This window comes from Scyliorhinus torazame, chromosome 11 (assembly GCF_047496885.1).
Source record: "Scyliorhinus torazame isolate Kashiwa2021f chromosome 11, sScyTor2.1, whole genome shotgun sequence".
NCBI lineage: Eukaryota > Metazoa > Chordata > Chondrichthyes > Carcharhiniformes > Scyliorhinidae > Scyliorhinus > Scyliorhinus torazame.
The window spans coordinates 20,057,434-20,077,792 of NC_092717.1; the positions used below are offsets into that span (position 1 = coordinate 20,057,434).

The following is a 20,359-nucleotide window of genomic DNA, read 5'->3' on the forward strand; positions in this document are numbered from 1 at the left end:
CTATGCTGTGTGTCTGCTGTCTGCGCTGTGAGTCTGCTGTCTGTGCTGTGTGAGTCTGCTGTCTGTGCTGTGTGTGTCTGCTGTCTGTGCTGTGTGTGTCTGCTGTCTGTGCTGTGTGTCTGCTGTCTGTGCTGTGTGTCTGCTGTCTGTGCTGTGTGAGTCTGCTGTCTGTGCTGTGTGAGTCTGCTGTCTGTGCTGTGTGAGTCTGCTGTCTGTGCTGTGTGTCTGCTGTCTGTGCTGTGAGTCTGCTGTCTGTGCTGTGTGAGTCTCCTGTCTGTGCTGTGAGTCTGCTGTCTGTGCTGTGTGTGTCTGCTCTCTGTGCTGTGTGAGTCTGCTGTCTGTGCTGTGTGAGTCTCCTGTCTGTGCTGTGAGTCTGCTCTCTGTGCTGTGTGTGTCTGCTGTCTGTGCTGTGTGTGTCTGCTCTCTGTGCTGTGTGTGTCTGCTCTCTGTGCTGTGTGAGTCTGCTCTCTGTGCTGTGTGTGTCTGCTGTCTGTGCTGTGTGAGTCTGCTGTCTGTGCTGTGTGTGTCTGCTCTCTGTGCTGTGTGTGTCTGCTGTCTGTGCTGTGTGAGTCTCCTGTCTGTGCTGTGAGTCTGCTGTCTGTGCTGTGTGAGTCTGCTGTCTGTGCTGTGTGTGTCTGCTGTCTGTGCTGTGTGTGTCTGCTCTCTGTGCTGTGTGTGTCTGCTCTCTGTGCTGTGTGAGTCTGCTCTCTGTGCTGTGTGTGTCTGCTGTCTGTGCTGTGTGAGTCTGCTCTCTGTGCTGTGTGTGTCTGCTGTCTGTGCTGTGTGAGTCTCCTGTCTGTGCTGTGAGTCTGCTGTCTGTGCTGTGTGAGTCTGCTCTCTGTGCTGTGTGTGTCTGCTGTCTGTGCTGTGTGAGTCTCCTGTCTGTGCTGTGTGTGTCTGTGCTGTGTGTGTCTGCTCTCTGTGCTGTGTGTGTCTGCTCTCTGTGCTGTGTGAGTCTGCTCTCTGTGCTGTGTGTGTCTGCTGTCTGTGCTGTGTGAGTCTGCTCTCTGTGCTGTGTGTGTCTGCTGTCTGTGCTGTGTGAGTCTCCTGTCTGTGCTGTGAGTCTGCTGTCTGTGCTGTGTGAGTCTGCTCTCTGTGCTGTGTGTGTCTGCTGTCTGTGCTGTGTGAGTCTGCTGTCTGTGCTGTGTGAGTCTGCTGTCTGTGCTGTGTGTGTCTGCTGTCTGTGCTGTGTGAGTCTCCTGTCTGTGCTGTGAGTCTGCTGTCTGTGCTGTGTGTGTCTGCTGTCTGTGCTGTGAGTCTGCTGTCTGTGCTGTGTGTCTGCTGTCTGTGCTGTGTGAGTCTCCTGTCTGTGCTGTGAGTCTGCTGTCTGTGCTGTGTGCCTGCTGTCTGTGCTGTGTGAGTCTCCTGTGTGTGCTGTGAGTCTGCTGTCTGTGCTGTGTCAGTCTGCTGTCTGTGCTGTGTGTCTGCTCTCTGTGCTGTGTGAGTCTGCTGTCTGTGCTGTGTGTCTGCTGTCTGCGCTGTGAGTCTGCTGTCTGTGCTGTGTGAGTCTGCTGTCTGTGCTGTGTGTGTCTGCTGTCTGTGCTGTGTCAGTCTGCTGTCTGTGCTGTGTGTCTGCTCTCTGTGCTGTGTGAGTCTGCTGTCTGTGCTGTGTGAGTCTGCTGTCTGTGCTGTGTGAGTCTGCTGTCTGTGCTGTGTGTCTGCTCTCTGTGCTGTGTGTCTGCTGTCTGTGCTGTGTGAGTCTGCTGTCTGTGCTGTGTGAGTCTGCTGTCTGTGCTGTGTGTCTGCTGTCTGTGCTGTGAGTCTGCTGTCTGTGCTGTGTGTGTCTGCTGTCTGTGCTGTGAGTCTGCTGTCTGTGCTGTGTGAGTCTGCTGTCTGTGCTGTGTCAGTCTGCTGTCTGTGCTGTGTGTCTGCTCTCTGTGCTGTGTGAGTCTGCTGTCTGCGCTGTGAGTCTGCTGTCTGTGCTGTGAGTCTGCTGTCTGTGCTGTGAGTCTGCTGTCTGTGCTGTGTGTCTGCTGTCTGTGCTGTGTGTGTCTGCTGTCTGCGCTGTGAGTCTGCTGTCTGTGCTGTGTGAGTCTGCTGTCTGTGCTGTGAGTCTGCTGTCTGTGCTGTGTGTCTGCTGTCTGTGCTGTGTGAGTCTGCTGTCTGTGCTGTGTGAGTCTGCTGTCTGTGCTGTGTGAGTCTGCTGTCTGTGCTGTGTGAGTCTGCTGTCTGTGCTGTGTGAGTGTGCTGTCTGTGCTGTGTGAGTCTGCTGTCTGTGCTGTGTGTCTGCTGTCTGTGCTGTGAGTCTGCTGTCTGTGCTGTGTGAGTCTGCTGTCTGTGCTGTGTGAGTCTGCTGTCTGTGCTGTGAGTCTGCTGTCTGTGCTGTGTGTGTCTGCTGTCTGTGCTGTGAGTCTGCTGTCTGTGCTGTGTGAGTCTGCTGTCTGTGCTGTGAGTCTGCTCTCTGTGCTGTGCGTCTGCTGTCTGTGCTGTGTGTCTGCTGTCTGTGCTGTGTGTCTGCTGTCTGTGCTGTGTGAGTCTGCTGTCTGTGCTGTGTGAGTCTGCTGTCTGTGCTGTGTGTCTGCTGTCTGTGCTGTGAGTCTGCTGTCTGTGCTGTGTGAGTCTGCTGTCTGTGCTGTGTGAGTCTGCTGTCTGTGCTGTGTGTCTGCAGTCTGTGCTGTGAGTCTGCTGTCTGTGCTGTGTGAGTCTGCTGTCTGTGCTGTGTGAGTCTGCTGTCTGTGCTGTGTGAGTCTGCTGTCTGTGCTGTGTGTCTGCTGTCTGTGCTGTGAGTCTGCTGTCTGTGCTGTGTGAGTCTGCTGTCTGTGCTGTGTGAGTCTGCTCTCTGTGCTGTGCGTCTGCTGTCTGTGCTGTGTGTCTGCTGTCTGTGCTGTGTGTGTCTCCTGTCTGTGCTGTGAGTCTGCTGTCTGTGCTGTGTGAGTCTGCTGTCTGTGCTGTGTGTCTGCTGTCTGTGCTGTGTGAGTCTGCTGTCTGTGCTGTGTGTCTGCTGTCTGTGCCGTGTGTGTCTGCTCTCTATGCTGTGTGTCTGCTGTCTGCGCTGTGAGTCTGCTGTCTGTGCTGTGTGAGTCTGCTGTCTGTGCTGTGTGTCTGCTGTCTGTGCCGTGTGTGTCTGCTGTCTGTGCTGTGTGAGTCTGCTGTCTGTGCTGTGTGTGTCTGCTGTCTGTGCTGTGTGAGTCTGCTGTCTGTGCTGTGTGTCTGCTGTCTGTGCTGTCTGTCTGCTGTCTGTGCTGTGTGAGTCTGCTCTCTGTGCTGTGTGTGTCTGCTGTCTGTGCTGTGTGTCTGCTGTCTGTGCTGTGTGAGTCTGCTCTCTGTGCTGTGTGTGTCTGCTGTCTGTGCTGTGTGTCTGCTGTCTGTGCTGTGTGAGTCTGCTCTCTGTGCTGTGTGAGTCTGCTGTCTGTGCTGTGTGTCTGCTGTCTGCGCTGTGAGTCTGCTGTCTGTGCTGTGTGAGTCTGCTGTCTGTGCTGTGTGTGTCTGCTGTCTGTGCTGTGTGTCTGCTGTCTGTGCTGTGTGAGTCTGCTCTCTGTGTTGTGTGAGTCTGCTGTCTGTGCTGTGTGTCTGCGCTGTGAGTCTGCTGTCTGTGCTGTGTGAGTCTGCTGTCTGTGCTGTGAGTCTGCTGTCTGTGCTGTGTGTGTCTGCTGTCTGTGCTGTGTGTCTGCTGTCTGTGCTGTGTGTCTGCTGTCTGTGCTGTGTCAGTCTGCTGTCTGTGCTGTGTGTGTCTGCTGTCTGTGCTGTGTGAGTCTGCTGTCTGTGCTGTGTGTGTCTGCTGTCTGTGCTGTGTGAGTCTGCTGTCTGTGCTGTGTGAGTCTGCTGTCTGTGCTGTGTGAGTCGGCTGTCTGTGCTGTGTGTATCTGCTGTCTGTGCTGTGTGTCTGCTGTCTGTGCTGTGTGAGTCTGCTGTCTGTGCTGTGTGTGTCTGCTGTCTGTGCTGTGTGAGTCTGCTGTCTGTGCTGTGTGAGTCTGCTGTCTGTGCTGTGTGAGTCTGCTGTCTGTGCTGTGTGTCTGCTGTCTGTGCTGTGTGTCTGCTGTCTGTGCTGTGTCAGTCTGCTGTCTGTGCTGTGTGTGTCTGCTGTCTGTGCTGTGCGAGTCTGCTGTCTGTGCTGTGTGTGTCTGCTGTCTGTGCTGTGTGAGTCTGCTGTCTGTGCTGTGTGAGTCTGCTGTCTGTGCTGTGTGAGTCGGCTGTCTGTGCTGTGTGTATCTGCTGTCTGTGCTGTGTGTCTGCTGTCTGTGCTGTGTGAGTCTGCTGTCTGTGCTGTGTGTGTCTGCTGTCTGTGCTGTGTGAGTCTGCTGTCTGTGCTGTGTGAGTCTGCTGTCTGTGCTGTGTGAGTCTGCTCTCTGTGCTGTGTGAGTCTGCTGTCTGTGCTGTGTGAGTCTGCTGTCTGTGCTGTGTGAGTCTGCTGCCTGTGCTGTGTGAGTCTGCTGCCTGTGCTGTGCGTGTCTGCTGTTTATGCTGTGTGTGTCTGCTGTCTGTGCTGTGTGTGTCTGCTGTTTGTGCTGTGCGTGTCTGCTGTCTGTGCTGTGTGAGTCTGCTGTCTGTGCTGTGTGAGTCTGCTCTCTGTGCTGTGTATCTGCTGTCTGTGCAGTGTGAGTCTGCTGTCTGTGCTGTGTGAGTCTGCTGTCTGTGCTGTGTGTCTGCTGTCTGTGCAGTGTGAGTCTGCTGTCTGTGCTGTGAGTCTGCTCTCTGTGCTGTGCGTCTGCTGTCTGTGCTGTGTGAGTCTGCTGTCTATGCTGTGTGTGTCTGCTCTCTGTGCTGTGTGAGTCTGCTGTCTGTGCTGTGTGAGTCTGCTGTCTGTGCTGTGTGAGTCTGCTGTCTGTGCTGTGTGTGTCTGCTGTCTGTGCTGTGTGAGTCTGCTGTCTGTGCTGTGTGAGTCTGCTCTCTGTGCTGTGTGAGTCTGCTCTCTGTGCTGTGTGTGTCTGCTCTCTGTGCTGTGTGTCTGCTGTTTGTGCTTTGTGTGTCTGCTGTCTGTGCTGTGTGAGTCTGCTGTTTGTGCTGTGTGAGTCTGCTGTCTGTGCTGTGCGTGTCTGCTGTCTGTGCTGTGTGAGTCTGCTGTTTGTGCTGTGTGAGTCTGCTGTTTGTGCTGTGTGATTGGGGTGTTTGAGGCTGGAGGTATCTGAGGCCTGGGAATTCTGAGGCTGGGGGCGTCAGGTACAGGGGCAGCCACGGGGCTCCCGGTCGAGGTCATGGCAGCCCTGGACTTCTTCATCATGGGGTAATTTCAGGACTCCACCGGGGACCTCTGTGTAATCTCACAGGCATCCGCCCATAAGTGCATCCAAGCGCTGAATGTAAGGGCTGGTGATACCATCCACTTGTAATTGGAAACAAATTGGAATGACGTTAGTTGGACACCTGGTGGATCAGATGGTTCGTTTTTTATGTGGGTAAATTATTTTTTCCGAAGTGTCATAAAAACTGGGGTCCAGATCATGTCGGCGGGGCCAGCGGGATTCACTCCAATTTCCATGCCGCAAGCGGTACTTCGCCAAAATATGGGAAACTACCGCCCACAGTTTCAGCAACATTATCACTGCAAAATCCAGGCCGTTATTCAATATCCCTCGAAACGAGATGTTGAAACAAAGAACGTGAGGCAACTGTGCCTGTTATGAGAATCCAAGCCGGCATATCAGGGATACTCAGTTGTATTACTATCTACACATTTTGCAACTTTGTCTAGTATTCGACACAGGGAACTTTATAATATTACCCTTGCTCCTGCTCTCTTTCCATAAATTACAGATAGCATTAATATTACGAAGCTACATAAATGTCTCCACTGTCTCTGAGTTGTACCTCTTTACCTCATGATTGACCAGGGAATTGCTATTTACTAGAAATGCCCCTCAGTCAAAGAATTCAGCAGTATCCGGACAGCACGGTAGCACAGTGGTTCGCACAATTGCTTCACAGCTCCAGGGTCCCAGGTTCGATTCCGGCTTGGGTCACTGTCTGTGCGGAGTCTGCACATCCTCCCCGTGTGTGCGTGGGTTTCCTCCGGGTGCTCCGGTTTCCTTCCACAGTCCAAAGATGTGCAGGTTAGGTGGATTGGCCATGCTAAATTGCCCTTAGTGTCCAAAATTGCCCTTAGTGTTGGATGGGGTTACTGGGTTATGGGGATAGGGTGGAGATGTTGACCTTGGGTAGGGTGCTCTTTCCAAGAGCTGGTGCAGACTCGATGGGCCGAATGGCCTCCTTCTGCACTGTAAATTCTCTATGGAAAAATCCAATCAAACAATACGAATTCACGTATTACCAAGTTATTTATTTTAGATGTGTAATCATCGAACACTGAAAAAATATTAAAGGTCGGCCCATTTGCCAATGTTATGGCCCCATCAATCTGCATCTAAAACCAATCTTAAATGTAACTTCTTTATTCATCGTTGTGTGAACGAATGCGACGAGGAGATAAAATGGAATATCATGGAATGAAAGCTGCTTACTGGAAGTGTAGTGCCATTCCTTGCTCCTGTAGCTAAAAGAGTAACTCCATCCGTGCCAATGAATCCATACTGTCGAATGGGAGCTGCGCCGACCTGCTGACAATCAACAAATAGAGTCAGCTGGGTTCTGGTGGCACTGAGCGAAAGCTTGTGCCAGCCCCGGTTGAACAGCTGTCCCACGTTCTCAAAGGTGGTGACCTCTTCTCCCACAGCCGCCATGTTGTAGAGTTCAACAGCGTTGGTCTCACCATACAGTCGGAGGTGGAAATGCTCGTCACCATATCTGTCCGTTACCTCCCACAGATTCCATACCATATCAGGGGTACCTTCTCTCATTCTAAAGGTTGTGACGACTGAGAATTCTTTGGGGAACCCATACGGATGAACAAATCTGCAGAATGCACAAAAATGTTAATACATATTTCCCTACGTGCAATTGCAAGAAATATATAAATATTTTCTGAAAGGAAAATGATGAGGGCGTTCGTACTTTTTAATAAGGGAATATATGTTTTCTGTATTGCAATATGGTTGCCCTCTTGTGCTGTCCACATTGGTGAGCTTACGTATTGAAGCACAGCTAGATAGATCATAGGTTCAGTCAACAATATGGGGGGAGAGGGGGCGGATTTTAACCTCCAATGTTCTGTGGGTTTGGGTCAGCTGGGACTTAAAAATGTTAAAACCTGGGGCCCAATTCAACGACCTCGTTGCACCCGACTTGGAATCAGGACGCAACAGTTGAATAAAGGAAGAGGCCAAAATCAACCTTCGTACCGGGGGGATAACCTTGCGAGAGTTACTGGATTCGCGAGGCCCGGCGCTGTCTGGATCTCGTCCTCGCAGGGGAGGTCCAGAAATACATATTTAAATGAGCCACCAGATTTAGCTAAATAGGCCTTTGCCAGATTTACCCGGCGCCCAGGATTCAACGCCTGCGAGGCCTCAATCAGGCACCGTCCAGTACTGGTTCACACAAACGTGAACCAGGTGCGATGGCACCTCAGAGGTTCTCGCAGGCGTTGAGAGGCCCCTGATTCGTCGGGGACTGGATAGTGCAGCAGGCTGGCAGGGTGCCTGGGTAGCGCTGCCAGAGTCCAGGCTGGCAGTGCCAAGGTGCCCGGGTGAAGGTTGGCAGTGCCAGGGTCGGGCCTCGGGGCCCTTGCCCATAAGGGCCCCAGAAGAATTTGGGGGGGGGGGGGTGTCCTGAAAGCCGGGGGGAGGGATGGGGAGGCTGAAAGGGGTGTGTTTAGAGATCGGGGCAGCCGTTCAAAATGGCGGCCCGATCTGCGATGAGTTGGTCCTGCTGCAGTGCAGGACGACTGCCTAAGTGTGGCTCGACAGGGAGAAACTCCCCGAGGCCCAAAGAAACGGCAAAGTGCCGTTGAATAGCAGGGTTACTCTCGGCACTGCAGCTTGTCAAGAAAGACCCTGCCAAACGTGTCCGAAATGGCACTCTGACGTTTTATTGTTGAATCCCACCCCTGGATTCCGACCCCAACCCTCCTCTTAATGGCTGACTTTTGTCATGCATAAATGGGTCTTTTTCTGATTGGCAGGTTGTGACGAGTGGAGTTTCGCAGGGGTCTGTACTGGGGCTGAACTTTTTACAACTTACATCAATGACATAGATGAAGAAAAGGCATGTTCGCTAAATTTGCAGATTATACAAAGACAGGTATCAAAGTATGTTGTGAAGAAGACATTGCAGACGGATGTAGATAGGTTAAGTGAGTGGGCAAAGACCTGGCAGATGGAGCATAACGTGTGAAAATGTAAAGTTGTTCACTTTGGCAGGAAGGAAAAAAAAGCAGAGGGTGCGATTCAACAGCCACACTGTGTCCGAAAAGCAGCTCGCCATGGCGCAGCATGGCCGACAGAAGCTTGGAGACCCTGTTCCCGGGATCTACCTGTCTTGCAATGCCTCGCAAGATCTAACGCGATCTCGCAAGAAGTTGTGATGTAAATCCTGTTACTTGTGGGTGAGATCGCTTTTTAGCAAGTCTGCATATTAGAGTGAGACAGCTAGTCTCACTTTAATGTGCAGATTCCCAAGATACCAGAGGCGATGGGATCTATTCCATTTGCCTCAGAGACCTTGGGCAAGTGCCATTAAGCACTAGTCCCCACAAATGGGGACCAATTGGATCAGCACTCATGGGGATCGCATCGGCGGCCTCGGCAAGCGGATCTCCTCGGTGTAGAAAACAGGGCTATATGCGTTCCCCACTAAGGCCCCTTCTTTAATGCCAGCGGCATTGTACAGCTATGTGTTTCTCAGAACTGCCATTTAGATGAATCGCACCAAGAGTGTTACTTAAACAAAAAACAACTGCAGAATTCTGAAGTACAGAGGGATTTAGGTGTTCTAGTGCATGAGTCACAAAAGGTTCGTATGCAGGTGCAGGGTGTAATAAAGAAGGTTAATGGAATACTATTCTTTATTAAGAGAGGAATTGAACATAAAAGTAAGGATGCTGTGCTTCCATTATACAGGGCATTGGTGAGACCACATCTCAAATACCGTGTACAGTTTTGGTCTCCGTATTTAAGGAAGGATGTAAATGCGTAGGATGCGGTTCAGAGAAGGTTGGCTAGATCGATACCTGGAATGAGCGGATTGCTTTTATAAGGCTAGGTTGGAAAAACTATCCACTGAGTTTAGAAGAATGAGGGGTGACTTGATTGAAGTATATAAGATCCTGAATGGTCTTGACAAGGTGGACATGGAAAGGATGTTTCCTCTTGTGGGTGAGCCAGATCTAGGAGGCACTGTTTTAAAATCAGGGGTTGCCCTTATGGGACAGAGATGAGGAGAAATGTTTTCTCTCAGAGGGTTTCTTGTGCATCTTTGGAACCCTCTTTCTAAAAAGGCAGTGGAAGCGAGATCATTGAACATTTGTAAAGTGGAGGTAGATTGATTCTCTTGCCTAAGAAGAATCTAAGGTCTTCGGGCGTAGATGGGAATGTGGAACGCGAAACACAAACAAACCAGCCATGACCTTATTGAATAGCGGAGAAGGGGGCCGAATGGCCTACCACTGCTCCTATTTCAAATGCACGTATGTTTAAGCACCATTTTAAATTTAACCCTTATCCAGCAAGTTTTCTTGGGCGCAGAGGAATCTTCTGCGGCCATGAGAAACCTGACTGCTAAGCAAGACAATTGCTGCTGGATTTCAGGAGTGAATGACTTTCCATTTATCTGGATCCAGCTTACTTGCCTCATTCTCCCCCCATGGTGTTCCTTCCAATCTCCCCCACGGCCTTTACGATCTGGTCCCTATGATCTCCCCCTTGACACTGACCTATGATCTGACCCCTGGCTCTGGCTTCAGATCTTGTCCCTGGTGTACAATCTGCCTTCCGATCTCTGATCTCTCCTCACTCTGGCCTCTAATATGGGCAAGAAACAGACCGTACCCAACCAGCACGTATTTGTAAAACTCCGTGTGCAACATTAGATGTGATTCCGGAGTTAGACAACTGTGTGGAGTTTGTATGTTATCCCTGTGTCTGCGTGGGTTCCTCCTGGTGCTTCGGTTTCTTCCCACAATCCAAAGATGTGCAGGTTAGGTGGATTGGCCATAATACATTGCCTCTTAGTGTCAGGGATGTGAAGGTCAGATTACAGGGTTACGGGTATAAGGCGGAGTGAATCGGTGCAGACTCGATGGGCCAAATGGCCTCCTTCTGCACTGTAGGGGTTCTATGATTCTATGGCACTAGCAGTAAAGGTGCAGTTCAAAAGAATATTTATATAATGGCCTTCAAAAATGCCGCCCTTATCCACAGAAGAGACCTCAGCTGCAAAGCAGGAGGCTCACATCAAGCTGGTATCCACACTGATGCAGGTCTCATTCGATGAAGAAGAGAAATTCAACCTATGTCCAAATCTTGCTGGTAGTTCGATACTTTCTTGCACATTTTCTCACCTTTTTGCTCAGAGTCAAAAAATCCTTTCTGCTCTTAAATATTGGTTGCTTGTGACCTTCGCCTTGGTCATTATAATATTAGACTCTGTGAACCACTGCTACCAGAATTTTGACAGTGTTTTTTGCGATGATGGCAAATGGATTTAGTAATGGGCATCAACTTTGCACGATTGCTCAGTAGAGAATGCAATGACAGTTAATGCAAAAAAAAAGGTTCTGCTTAAAATTCGATTCCCGGCGTGGGTCATTGTCTATGCGGAGTCTGCACATTCTCCCCGTGTCTGCGTGGGTTTCCTACGGGTGCTCCGGTTTCCTCCCACAAGTCCCGAAAGACGTGCTGTTAGGTGAATTGGACATTCTGAATTCTCCCTCAGTGTACCCGAACAGGTGCCGGAATGTGGCAACTAGGGGCTTTTCACAGTAACTTCATTGCAGTGTTAATATCAGCCATGATTGAATGGCGGAGCAGACTCGATGGGCCGAGTGGTCTAATTCTGCTCCTGTGTCTTATGGTCTTAATGTAAGCCTACTTGTGACAATAATAACGATTATTATTATTAGTGTAGCCCTTTTACTTAGCTATTTTGAAGATTAGTATATATATTTTAAGGACAAAAAATAATAGAATACGTACCATATTAAACTTTATAGTTGAGTGTCTACACTTTGAAGGACATCATTAGTTTTGGACATTCATTGGTCTTGAATGGACTTATATAAATACAAAGCTTTCTTTCTATGATATTACATACCTTGTTTCTCTCCTGATTTGTACACTTGGCTCGAGGCGATAAGCTGTTAGGTGAATTTGAGATCCTTCCACTTCATGTACGCCTATTGTGCTCGACACCCCCAAGGCATCCAACATGTCAGTAACTGGAATAGAGGGCAAATGTAACTAGTACCAAATCTAAAGGTGTTTATCCAATTTAGATAGTAGTATTTCTACCTGAGCATGGATTATGCACACTTATATCTCAGTATTATAGAGTCGGATAGAAACTAGCTTGGATTTGCAATATAGATGGGAAATGACACAATCACTTTGGATAAATACACTGGCGCCTCTTCACTTTGCGTGGGTTCATCGGCTGAGGGCTGTAAGATTAGTTTGACTGGAAGAACCAGAAATGTTTCATGATCTTTTCTTCTTTTTGAAACGGCTGCGTAAACTCTAACCGTACGACACAATAACCATCACTGCAGGTCACACAGAGGCAAACCTTTTGAAACAAGAGCACAGTTAAAACTGCTGCAGCGCAGATCGATCAAAAAAGAAAAGGCAAACTAAATATTCTGGAGAGCAGCATGGAGAAAATGCTGCCCAACTCAATCGGTTGCTGTGCACCGAATAACCTGTGAATAGTCAAACCATGTTTGAGCATTCAAAAGCAACTTCTTACGCCACTGGAGTCAGTTGTCTTTTGCTTTATAGCAACATGACACACTATAGTCATGTCTGGGGTTAGATTTTTAAAAATAAATTTAGAGTACCCAATTAATTTTTCCAATTAAGGGGCAATTTAGCGTGGCCAATCCACCTACCCTGCACATCTTTGGGCTGTGGAGGTGAAACCCACGCAAACACGGGGAGAATGTGTAAACTCCACACAGACACTGACCTCGGCGCCGTGAGGCAGCAGGGCTAACCCACTGCACCACCGTGCTGCCGTGTCTGTGGTTAGATTTAATGTGCAACAGGAACAATTCATGAGCCAAGCCCCAGTAGCCCTAAAGTCATCACAATAACTGAGTCTCTACAAGCGCCAAGTGTGCTTTGCCATTAAGTAACAATATACAGGATCACTTTGGGCTTTTTGTAGCCTGCATTTTCTTCTAGGGGTGAAGGCTGAGGAGGCGGGATTTCAAAAGCTTGTTAGCGAAGCTATGCATGATATGAATGCCGATGATGTAATGAGGTCACAGTTAATGATGGAATATGAATGGAGGATAATACTGTCCTCTACTCTAAAACTTGCAAGTTAACCAATATCTTTATCCCACATTACATAATTTACTCACATAGTCTTCTGCCAAGTGTTCTGGTCATATGGTTATGAAGAAATCCAATTTGGAACTTTGTATTTGGAGAGCTCCGTTTGTGAAATGCGTTTGGGTAAGTTGATACCACTGATAACTGAGCATATAGTTTCCACAGAACATTATCTCTCGAGAAAATGATTTTATAAAAATAGCAAATTGTATTAAAAAATAAGCTGGTACACATCGAACACTAGGGGGGGCGGTGCTGGGAGGGTTGGGGGGAGAGAGACTGTGTGTGTTAATGGTGAATATGGGTGATTCCTGATTCCTTTTTATCATTTGTTTATGCTAACATGCGGGCTAATATCTGGGCTTTGGTGGGAGGATGGGATCATTGTTATTGATAGGGGATTGACATTACATTCGTTACTGATTATTGTTTATTGTTGGGTGTAAATTTGGGAGAAAATGTGAAAAAGGAGGAGAATAAAAAATATATTTTTTTAAATAAGCGTGTAATTTTAAAATTGAAGACATTTAAGATCTTTGGGGTTCTCTACTTGTTCAATTTCCTTTTGCATAGTTTAGCCTTTCCTGAACTTATTCAAATTTAGATTACTAATAAAGTAGGTATTTGGCATTTCTTAATTCACCATCCTTCAAAAATGTTGCTTTTAGCCTTGGAATAAAATGAGTGCATTTGTGTCACGATAATGTGTTCAGAAACATGTTTGACTTTTGTAGTGATTGGAAAATGGAACAATTAGACTCTTTGTGCTATTCCAAAAGCTGGATTTTCCTGGGGTATACTGTTCACCCTCGCTCACCCCACCCCCATCACCAGGAGGTCCCGGCCTTGTCCGGCTACTCTGACAGTCCCAGTAGCGCCAGAACTTTGTAGTGGATGCTGCCAGGACTGCAAGCATCTACAGCAGTAGCAACCAGAGTGAGGGATGTCCTGGGCCTCGTAAGGCAGGAAGGGATCGAGCACCCTAGATGGTGGGGGCAAGAAGGATGGAGGGTGGGCTTCAGAGGTATGGTAAAGAGGAAGAAAATGGGGTGTGACATTTTGAGGAGTGCCCCCTCCCCATCCTTACTTGGACTGGCCTACACGTAACTCCAGATCCACAGCAATGTGGTTGACTCTTGAATAGCAAACCATTCAATTCAAGGGCAGCCAGGGATGGGCAATAAATGCTGGCCCCGCCGTAATGCCCACTTCCCACAAAATAATTTTTTTAAAGTTGGCAAAATTGATTTCTTTTCACACAATTATGTTGTCTCTGCCTGATTTCCTTGAACATATTCAAGTGCCCTGCTATTGCTTCCTGTGTCCGTCCCCCCACCCCCTCCCCACCCACCACCACCACCACCACCTTCCTTCCCACCTTTCCAAAAAGGCGTTTTTTAAAATGGCCTTTGCACTCTGGCCTGTCTGCCAAGGCCCGGCATTTTATGGAGTGGAGGTGAGTCCCTTAACTGACAATGAATTATGCAATTAAGGACCTCATTAGGAGTGAGGGCAGGCAGCCTAGTGGGTGCTGTACCATTTCTCCCTCCCACATCATGGGCAACAGGACGGGTTGGGTGGGAAGGAGATAGACTGGCTACCGGGCATATTTTATGTGGGTGGCACGGTAGCACATGGATTCGATTCCCAGCGTAGGTCACTGTCTATGTGGAGTCTGTACATTCTTCCCATGTCTGCGAGGGTTTCCTCCGTGTGCTCCAGTTTCCTCCCACAACATAGAACATAGAACATTACAGCGCAGCACAGGCCCTTCGGCCCTCGATGTTGCGCCGACCTGTGAAACCACTCTAAAGACCATCTACACTATTCACTTATCGTCCATATGTCTATCCAATGACCATTTGAATGCCCTTAGTGTTGGCGAGTCCACTACTGTTGTAGGCAGGGCATTCCACGCCCTTACTACTCTCTGAGTAAAGAACCTACCTCTGACATCTGTCCTATATCTATCTCCCCTCAATTTAAAGCTATGTCCCCTCGTGCTAGACATCACCATCCGAGGAAAAAGGCTCTCACTGTCCACCCTATCCAATTCTCTGATCATCTTGTATGCCTCAATTAAGTCACCTCTTAACATTCTTCTTTCTAACAAAAACAGCGTCAAGTCCCTCAGCCTTTCCTCATAAGTTCTTCCCTCCATACCAGGCAACATTCTGGTAAATCCCCTCTGCACCCTTTCCAATGCTTCCACATCTTTCCTATAATGCGGCGACCAGAATTGCACGCAATACTCCAAACGCGGCCGCACCAGAGTTTTGTACAGCTGCAACATGACCTCATGGCTCCGAAACTCAATCCCTCTACCAATAAAAGCTAACACACCGTACGCCTTCTTAACAACCCTCTCATCCTGGGTGGCAATTTCCCAAAAGACATGCTTGTTAGGTGAATCCCTCTGTGTACCCAAACAGACGCCGGAATGTGGCGACTAGGGGATTTGCACAGTAACTTCATTGCCCTGTTAATGTAAGCCTACTTGTGACACTAATAAAGATTATTATGACGTGCCCCCTCCCCCCCAACTCTGAAAACACACCTGTTGGGGTGGTGGGTGGGGGTGGGGGGTTGGTGTAAAATCCAGGCCCAACTTCCTTTGTCATAGCGATTCTGCAATGTTTACAAAGTCTGATATCGAGGAGTCCTCCGTTAGGTTGCCTGGGAAATGAAAGTCACTCCTAATGTAGGTCAATCTAAAAGTCACACACACACCACACAACAATGAAATTAAAATTATTTTCTAAAAAAAGAGTTTCACTTGTATAATTACCACAGGGAGAGGAAGGGGCAGACTAGTCTGAGGGAGGACACAAGATGGGGTTTAATGACTTATGCACATTACCAACTGCTGATGAATATCACCACCACATGTAGGCAACATAATTATTCAGAAGCTGCAGCTTCTGCCCAGTCGATGAACAATATTTAAATAAAGGTATTTTCCCATTACATTCCTCAGAAGTGATTCCAATTGTCGTAAAAGATATATCGGAGGATTGTAAGAGGGTTTTCACCCACATCTTGCAATAATCACCATGCTCTTGCAAATTCTATGTTTTGAAAATGTCTGTAATTTGCACTTGTCCAACATGTTTAACATAGATAAACATCTGAATAAGCTCACAGCAGAGTGAAGGAATAGGAGTCCAGTCATTGAGGGAGACTGGCTAGAGGTGACCACCAGCTTGCTCATAAAACTGACTTGAGAAAGCTTTTGAAACGATGACGGAGGTAGAGAGATGGGTTGGATTAAGGAAGCTTCCAAGGAGTAGGACTGATGATGCTGAATGTTCTGCCACAAAAGATGCAGAGGATCGAAGGATGCAGCAGGTTACAGAGATAAGGTGGAGGAAGGGCATGAGAGGAATTTTATAAATTAGGACAATTTTGAATTTGATCCGTTGTGGAATACGGAACACATGTAAACCAGCAAAGATGTGGGTGATGACAAGGTGGAGCTCAGCACAGTTTGGATGTGGGGCGTACAGCTTTGGATGACTTAGAGATTTTGGAAACTGGATGCCGGCTGATACACAAGTTGAGTCTGGAGGCAATTACGGCGTGGGTAAAGGTTTCAGTGACAGTGGAACTGAGGTGAGAAATTTGAGAGGTGGAAGTAAATGGGTTATTACAAAGACATGAGGGAGGAGCTGGCCAGAGTTGGTTGGAAGGGGAGCCTAGCAAGAAGGACGATGGAAAAGCAATGGCAGGGTTTTTTGGGGGTTATTTGGGAGGCACAACAGAAATTAATCCCAAGGAGTCGGAAACATGCTAAGGGGAGGATGAAGCAATCATGGCTGACAAGGGAAGTCAGGGACAGCATAAAAGCAAAAGAAAAAACATACAATGTGGCGCGGTTTAGTGGGAAGCCAGAGGATTAGGAAGCCTTTAAAAGCAAGCAGAGGACAATTTAAAAAAACAATAAGGTGGGGGGGAGAGAATGAAATATGAATGTAAGCTAGCTAGTAATATAAAAGAAGATTGCAAGAAATTTTTCGATGTATAAAAGGTTAGAGAGAGGCAAGAATAGACATTGAACCACTGGAAAATAAAGCTGGAGAAGTAGTAATAGGGAACAGTGAAATGGCAGAGGAACTGAATAGGAACTTTGTATCAGTCTTCACAGTGGAAGACACCAGTGGCATACCAGAACTTCAAAAGAGTCGGGAGGCAGAGGCGAGTGTAGTGGTCATCACTAACGAGAAGGTTCTGGGGAAACTGAAAGGTCTGAAGGTGGATAAATCACCCGGATCGGATGTACCCCAGGGTTCTGAAGGAGATTGTGGAGGCATTGGTGGTGATCTTCCAGGAATCGCTGGAGTCGGTGAGAGTTCTAGAGGACTGGACTGAGTCTGTACTCGATGGACTTTAGAAGGATGAGGGGGATCTTATTGAAACTTACAGAAGACTGAGAATGAACATAGCGAAGAGATTAGAACCCAAGGGCACAGCCTCAGACTGAAGGGATGATCCTTTAAAACAGAGATGAGGAGGAATTTCTTCAGCAAGAGGGTGGTGAATCTGTGGATCTGTGGAGGCCAAATCACGGAGTGTCTTTAAGACAGAGATAGATAGGTTCTTAATTAATAAGGGGATCAGGGGCTACAGGGAGAAGACAGGAAAATGGGGATGAGGAACATATCAGCCATGATCGAATGGTGAAGCAGACTTGATGGGCCGAATGGCCTAATTTGGCTCCTATATCTTATGGTGTTATGGGTTTGGTGATAGATAGAATTTAATGCTTGCAGCTCAGGTCAGGGTCACACTGAACTGGTCTGGTTCAGTTTGAGCAAACATAAGAGGAAGGGGAAATGGGTAGATCCTTGGCAGACTCCTTGCGGGAGCTGGAGATGCATTGGAACACACGGGAAAGGAACAAGACTAGGAAGTCCGACTGAGATGAACTACTGAAGAGAGGTGGTAAAGCAAGGTGGAAAGATCGTCCATGATAAATACAGCAGAGAGGGCAGCACTGGATAAAGTCACAGAGAATAATCTTGTTGACATCATTGTTGAATTTATTTGGAGCGGTGACAGGGCACAAACCAAATGGAGGACATTTGAACATGGGGTGTAAGATGAGTACACTTTTGAAGGTAATGCGTTCAATTAACTTGTTGAAAAAGACCTGGACAGAAATGCTTGTTGCAAATCATCCTTTGCGATTATCTCTTTCCTCTTCATTGTTCATGAAACCAATGTTGCTCCCCCCCCTGCCTAGCCCATCCCACACCATCTCTCCAGACCCCATAAACCCCCAACCAACAAGTGAATCAAGCCAGTAATTGCAGGAGCTCTAGTTACAGGCTACTCCCAAACTGTGATATTTCATTGCAAGGTAGGCCCAGGATTAGAATAAAGCAAAATAAAATAAAACAACAAGAGGAAAATAAATTAAGTCATGTACCAATTTTACCTCGTCAATACTTTAAAGCTCCTGATTTGAGAATACAAGACTTGAAAAAAATTACACATGATGAATGGCGTCAACAATTTGAACTGAGGATGGGCGGATCAGGCCACGTCTATCTTTGAACATGAGCGCGAAGTGCGGGAGTATTGTCAATATGATCATGACTGATCTAAACCATACCGCCACCTTCACACACTATCTGAGCACCTCAAAAAACTTTGGTCAATCAAGGAGAACTAGCATGGATTAACGAAGGGAAGATCATGCCTGACAAATCTCAATGAATTTTTTGAAGAGGTGTCTAAGGTGGTGGACAGGGGAATGTCTATGGATGTTATTTATATGGACTTCCAGAAGGCATTTGATAAAGTTGTACATAAGAGACTGTTAACTCAGGCGGAATCCCAAGGAGTTCAGGGAAAAGTATTAACATGGTTAGGAAACTGGTTGAGTTGCAGGTGACAGAGAGTGAGGATAATGGGTAAGTACTCTAATTGGCAGGAGGTGACTAGTGGTGTACCACAGGGATCTGTGTTGGGGCCTCAATTGTTCACATTATTCATTAACAACTTGGATGGTGACATAGAAAGTCATATATCCAAATCTGCTGATGATAGAAAGCTAGGCGGCATTGTAGACAGTCTAGGTGATAGCATAAAATTGCAAGGAGATATTGACAGATTAGGTGAATGGCCAAAATTGTGGGAGATGAAATTCAATGTAAGATGTGTGAGATTATCCATTTTGGACCAAAAAAAGATAGAGCAGAGTACTTTGTAAATGGAAAGGGGTTAGGTACAGTGGATGTCCAAAGAGACTTGGAGGTTCAGGTGCATTGATCTTGAAAATGCCACAAACAAGTGGAGAAAATAATCAAAAAAGGCTAATGGAATGATAGCCTTTATATCTAGAGGACTGGAATACAAAGACACAGAATTTATGCCGCAGCTATACAAAATCCTGATTAGACCCCAATTGGTGTACTGTGAGCAGTACCACATTTTAGGAAAGTTGTATTGGCCTTGGAGGGAGTGCAATATAGGTTTACAAAAATGAGACCTGGACTACACTGGTTAAGTTACAAGGAGAGATTACACAAACTAAGCCCGTTTTCACTAGAATTTAGGAGGTTAAGGTGGATCTGATCGAAGTCTTCAAGATATTAACAGGGAAAAACAGGGTAGGTAAAGAGGAATTATTTCCACAGGCTGGAGATTCTAAAACTAGGAGGCGCAGTCTAAACATTAGGGCCAGACCGTTCAGGTGACACGTTAGAAGCACTTCTTCACTCAGAGGGTGGTAGAGGTTTGGAACTCTCTCCCGCAAACAGCAGTTGAAGCTGGAGCAGTTGCGAATTTTAAATCTGAGATAGATAGATTTTTGTTAAGCAAAGATAATAAGGGATAAGGGCCAAAGGCAGGTGTACAGAGTTAGGCTACAGATCAGTCACGATATCATTCAATGGTGGGATAGGCTCGAAGGGCTGAATGGCCTACTCCTGTTCCTATCCCCATATCCCTAAATTTACAAATATTTATTTAAACTCTATTTTTAATATATCACACAAATGAACAACTACAGCCCTCTGAGACAAAGAATTCCAAAGATTCAGAACTCTTTGAGTGAAGAAATCTCTTCTCACTCAGTCCAAATTGGCAACCCTCTATCCTGAGAATGTGTTCCCTAGTTTGAACAGAAAATTAGGCAAACACCTCACTTCCTCACTTTTGTTTAAATTGCATGCATGTGCCCCGCCACATGCTGGCTCACGTACCTTGTCCCTCTGATATATCATGGGTGAGAAGTGACTCCATCTCCACATCAGGTGTTTCCTTGTGGCGTATGTATGGCATTCTTGTGCGGGGAGTGACTTCTCTATTAGGAATGTAAACACCTGCGGGATTAGTGTAAGGATAATCTTTGTCCATGACCATTTGTAATGTTGGCATGCTGGACCCTGTTTCATCCAGGTCAGGATTCCCAGACACGGTGCGGTATAAGTCATCGTAGTCAGGTATTTCTATTTCAGGATAATATCCTGATGGGGATTCAATATTATCACGGATGTCTGCTGTGATTACATTACCATCACCAGACATTCCATTCTCAAAGGCAGTGCTTCCTGATCCTGTGCTTTCTGATGGCTCTCTGTGCAAACCTTCAGCTGAGGACCCTTCAAAGGCGTTTATGTCATCATCTCCTAAAGGAAACAACAGTTAGCTTCAATAGCAACCTTACATAGTGTTGACTTTTGGATTTACAGAAGTATTTTCTGCATTTTCAATGACTAATAGCAGGTCACAGGACACACATTCAAGAGTATGGAGTACCTTAAGGTCTCAGGACCTTAACTCTGCCTTCAGCACCAGAAAAACCCAGAGAGTGCAAGTTGGCACCCCTGGACTTGTCCAATGGCATATTATACACTCAATAACCCTGGTTCCTGATGGTGCTCGAGTGTGTTTGAAGTTTCGTATGTAAGTGACACAGTTCCAGGTGGTATTGTTTCGGAGACAACTCTGTGGACGGAAGGGTTTATGAAGTTCTGCTGCTGGTACTTGGTGCAGAATGATCAGGTGAATCTGCAGCATATCTTGTATTT

General features: G+C 47.2%; 1 protein-coding gene across 3 annotated transcripts in view; it reads right to left on the minus strand.

Moving 5' to 3' along the window:
- The window catches only part of LOC140385154 (uncharacterized), a 94,235-nt gene that overhangs the window by 61,395 nt on the left and 12,481 nt on the right, over nucleotides 1-20,359 (minus strand). For 2 of the 3 annotated variants that reach the window (XM_072467007.1, XM_072467008.1), the window contains exons 3-5: nucleotides 19,532-19,957; nucleotides 11,083-11,206; nucleotides 6,396-6,786 (exon numbers count right to left, since the gene is read on the minus strand). In XM_072467007.1, the coding sequence (XP_072323108.1) occupies nucleotides 6,396-6,786; nucleotides 11,083-11,206; nucleotides 19,532-19,957 (941 nt within the window). The remainder of the gene's footprint in view (nucleotides 1-6,395; nucleotides 6,787-11,082; nucleotides 11,207-19,531; nucleotides 19,958-20,359) is intronic. The other variant, XM_072467009.1, reaches the window with a different exon arrangement.